General features: G+C 55.1%; 1 protein-coding gene across 1 annotated transcript; it reads left to right on the forward strand.

Moving 5' to 3' along the window:
* The first annotated feature begins 2,369 nt into the window (after positions 1-2,369).
* LOC141042883 (uncharacterized) lies at positions 2,370-2,798 on the forward strand. Its single transcript, XM_073511793.1, has one exon. It carries the CDS (start codon positions 2,370-2,372, stop codon positions 2,796-2,798), a length of 429 nt encoding a protein of 142 aa, XP_073367894.1.
* The last annotated feature ends 1,191 nt before the right edge of the window (positions 2,799-3,989 follow it).

A 3,989-nucleotide genomic window follows, 5' to 3' on the forward strand; every position in this document is an offset into this window, starting at 1 on the left:
TTGTGCGAACTTGAAGGCGTGCACAACGCGTCATCTTCATCACCATCTTCATCTTCGACGACGCCATCGACCATGGCGCCCAAGAAGGAACCCGGTCCTCCGGCTCACCCATCCACCTCGAAGGCTCCGCCGCCCGCGACCTCTAACACTGTGGGGGTGCGGAGGCGCACGAGGATGCAAATGCTGCTGGGGAAGTGGTTGGAGCAGGCGGCGCCATTACCACTTCTCCCGCAGCCGACGCAGGAGCAGGATGCACTGGAGGAGAGCAGCATCAGCAACACCCCGACGGCCATGCTCCACAATGTACGGGTGTGGGGGTCACTCCATATGCGCCCCTCTCTCCCACCGATGGGCACAACCACAGCAACGGCGCTCGGACCGGGGTGAACCACCGCCCTCCGGCCGCCCCCGCCACGGGTGCGATCGCAACCCGTGCACCTCCCCCGGGACGAGCTGACCAAGCCGCTGCGCCCGACGGAGCCGCTGGCCCTCGAGCACCTTCACCGCACCACATTTAGGTAGTCACCCCGCAGCAACAGCGGGGCCGCAGTGTTACCGCCTCTGGCACCATTCGGAGCCGAGCGACAGTACGATCGACTTCATCATCATCCCTGCCAAGTACAGCTTTAGAGGCCATGGCGCGAGCTCAGCTGCTGCTGAGATTTCCGCCAGCGGCCGAGCATATGGACGAGTGGCGTGCCACCATCCAAAGCCTGCTCGGTTTCGCCGAAGCTGGGGGCTCGCGGCGAGCTGGCCTGCCACGACCTCCCCAAGCGACAGCAACAGCTCATGCTGCCGACCGCACGGAAGGGGCCATCCCCATGGTGCAGTCCCCACCGCGGCTGCCAGCGTGAGCACAACAGAATCAAGACCTCGACGATGTCTCGATGGCCTCTTCTGACCCTCGAGCACGTCCAGGCCAACGTCGAGCCCCGGAGGATAGGCAAAGAGGAGACACGCGCGTCGTCATCGAGCAACGCCGCGACGACCTCCGCCGGACGGACGGGTGCGACGGCCACAACGTCGACGAGCCTGCGCTCGGTGTTGGCGGGTGCCTACCATTTGAGGTTGGCTGCCCTGCCTTTACGCTACAGCTACGGCAAGTCCGTTGGCCGTCCGTTCGCACGTTCAAGCTAGAGATACCTGAGAAGTAAGACGGGAGACTGAACCCGGCAGAGTTCCTGAGCATCTACACCATCGCTGTTTAGGCTGCCGGGGGAAGAGATGAGAAGGTGTTTGCCAACTACTTCCCTTTGGCCCTCAAGTCCAATGTGAGGTCTTGGCCGATGCACCTACTGGAGAACTCCATTTCGCCGTGAACTGACCTGTGCCATGAGTTCATTGGCGCCTTCACTAGCGGTCATCAAGAATCCGGCAGGCCCAGCGATTTGCAGCTTCTCCAGCAGAAGGAAGGAGAGATCCTCCGTAAGTATTTACAGAGATTCAGCAAAGTTCATAGAAATATCCCAAATATCCATCCGACAGCCGTAATAGGCGTCTTCCAGTCCAATGTGCGCAACCGTTGTATTCGTTCCAAGATGAACATTAGTTGCCCAAGACTATGAAGGAGGTTTACACATTAGTGGATAAGTGTGCTCGGATGGAGGAGGGGAGGAAGTTGCCCGGAGAGGAAGATTGTACCAATGTTGATTCAGAGGATGAGGATGAGTCAACCAGTCAGAAGAAGAGCAAGAAGCGTGGTAAGAAGCGGAGAGATAAGGCAGTGATGACTGTTGAAGGATCGGGCACGCCTAGTACCAGCAAGAAGGCCAAGGCTGAGGCCCCGGCAAGGAAGTTGCCGCATGCACTGACTGCCGGGAGGCCGCTGCTGCCGGGAAAGCCGGGAAAGCCGATGTGCCGTACTACAAGATTCATCGGACGAAGGGCCATGACCTTCAAGAGTGTTATTAGGTTGAACAACTTGTCAAGAAGCAGCGAGAAGAGTATGAAAAGTGTGATAAGGAAAAAGGTCAGAATGTTGCTGGCGTAAGGGTCGAGGCGGTGAAGTAAATCGCCCCGACAGACCCTTTCGGAACCATGGAAAGCCCGCCAGAGGTCGAGAGAAGGAAACCTGTGAGGATGAGAGTGATGGAGGGGATGAAGAGGAAACCAGTGAGCAGGAGTTTCAGAAGGCCACAAACGCCCTGTGCATTGACGGAGGTGCATCTATGCACACTTCTCGCCGCTAGCTCAAATGGTGGGCACGAGAAGTCAATGTCGTGGAACCTGCGCCAGAAGCCCAGATGCCGCTCAAATGGTCCCGTACGCCCATCATCTTTGATGAGGAGGACCATCCTAGCCGTACCACTGCGGTAGGATGTTTGCCGTTGTTGGTCTCCCCAACAATTCGCAACCTCAAGGTCACAAAGATGCTGGTGGACGGCGGGGCTGGGTTGAATCTGATTTCCCCGGCAGGTATCAGTAAGCTTCAGATAGGAGAAGAAGAGCTAGAGGTTACCAGCACGTTTCAAGGAGTAAATCCCGGCAGGAGCCATCCTAAGGTAAAGATCACGTTGCCGGTAATGTTTGGAGGAGAACTGAACTACCCGACTGAGAGGATTGTGTTTGATGTGGTTGATCTCCCCCTGCCGTACAACGGGATTCTTGGAAGCCCGACCCTGGCTAAGTTCATGACAGCATCCCACTATGCCTACAACACCTTGAAGATGCCTGGGCCACTGGGGGTCAGCACCATCCCATCAGATGAGAAGGATGCAATCATTTGTGCGGATAAGATATACAGGGACGCGATCGCGGCAGAGATAGCAGCAGCGGCAGCTCCCGCCAAGGAAAGCTAAGGAAAGAGGACAGATTGTAGGAACTCCCGCAAAGAGTTCAGGAAGCGTGCCCCCACCAAGTGCACGACACCCGTTGAGGACGTGCCAGAGTGTTCTAACAACAAGAGATCCAAGGTCGCTGCACCCCAAGTGAAGAAGGTCCCGGCAGGGCTGGCTGGCATTGATGGTACTTTCACTATCAGCGCCACCCTTGATGACAAATAGCAAAGCGAGCTCATTGCCTTCCTATGGGCGAATATCGATGTGTTTGCCTGGCAACCATATGATATCCCAGGTGTTCCCAGGGAGGTAATTGAGCACCACCTTGCTGTCTGCCCACATGCCCGACCTGTCAAGCAGAAAGTCTAGAAGCAGGCCTTGCAGAGGAAGAAGTTCATTGCGGAAGAGATCAAGAAACTTGAGGCAGCTGGTTTGGTCAGAGGAGTACTGCACCCCACGTGGTTGGCAAATCCAGTGGTAGTCTGGAAGGCTAACGGGAAGTGGAGGCTTTGCATAGATTTCACTGATCTGAACAAGGATTTCCTGAAAGACCCATTTCCCTTGCCGCGCGTTGACCTGATTGTGGATTCCACTTTAGGTTGTGATTTGCTCTCTTTTCTGGATGCATACTCTGGGTATCACCAAATCTTCATGTCCAAGGAAGATGAAGAGAAGACGTCGTTCATCACTCTGTGGTACGTACTGCTTTGTCTGCATGCCATTCGGATTAAAGAGTGCCGGGTCCACTTTTGCAAGCGCGATCCAGATTGGTTTTGAGCCACAGTTACACAGAAACATAGAAGCCTATATGGATGATATTGTGGTCAAGACCAAGGAAAGTGCCACCCTTATTCAGGATTTGGAGGAGACATTTGATAATCTGTGCAAGATCAATCTGAAGCTCAACCCAAAGAAGTGTGTATTTGGTGTTCTGTCAGGACCCCGATCATAAGCCACACCGATCTAGCATGTAACACATCATATCACTTTGCGGCCTCACGCACGGTATCCCCACGGGTGCCACCTTACCTGGCCCGAGACCGTTTGCGCCTTTTGGCTCACGTATATGATAGTGTTGCTAGCATCCATATGACAGAGAACCCGGGCCGACATGACTAGTCGTAAACCCAAGGTGGCTCTAACTTACAGGGACAAACATACATGACCCAGCAACGAACGTGTCGGTCATTAACATATGGACCCAAGTCGTAG

The sequence above is a fragment of the Aegilops tauschii genome, chromosome 3 (genome assembly GCF_002575655.3).
Source record: "Aegilops tauschii subsp. strangulata cultivar AL8/78 chromosome 3, Aet v6.0, whole genome shotgun sequence".
In the NCBI taxonomy this organism is placed as follows: Eukaryota; Viridiplantae; Streptophyta; class Magnoliopsida; order Poales; family Poaceae; genus Aegilops; species Aegilops tauschii.

What these genes read in the sequence shown, in the direction of transcription:
- LOC141042883 (XM_073511793.1), top strand. Translation starts at nt 2,370, where the DNA reads ATGCTGGTGGACGGCGGGGCTGGGTTGAATCTGATTTCCCCGGCAGGT.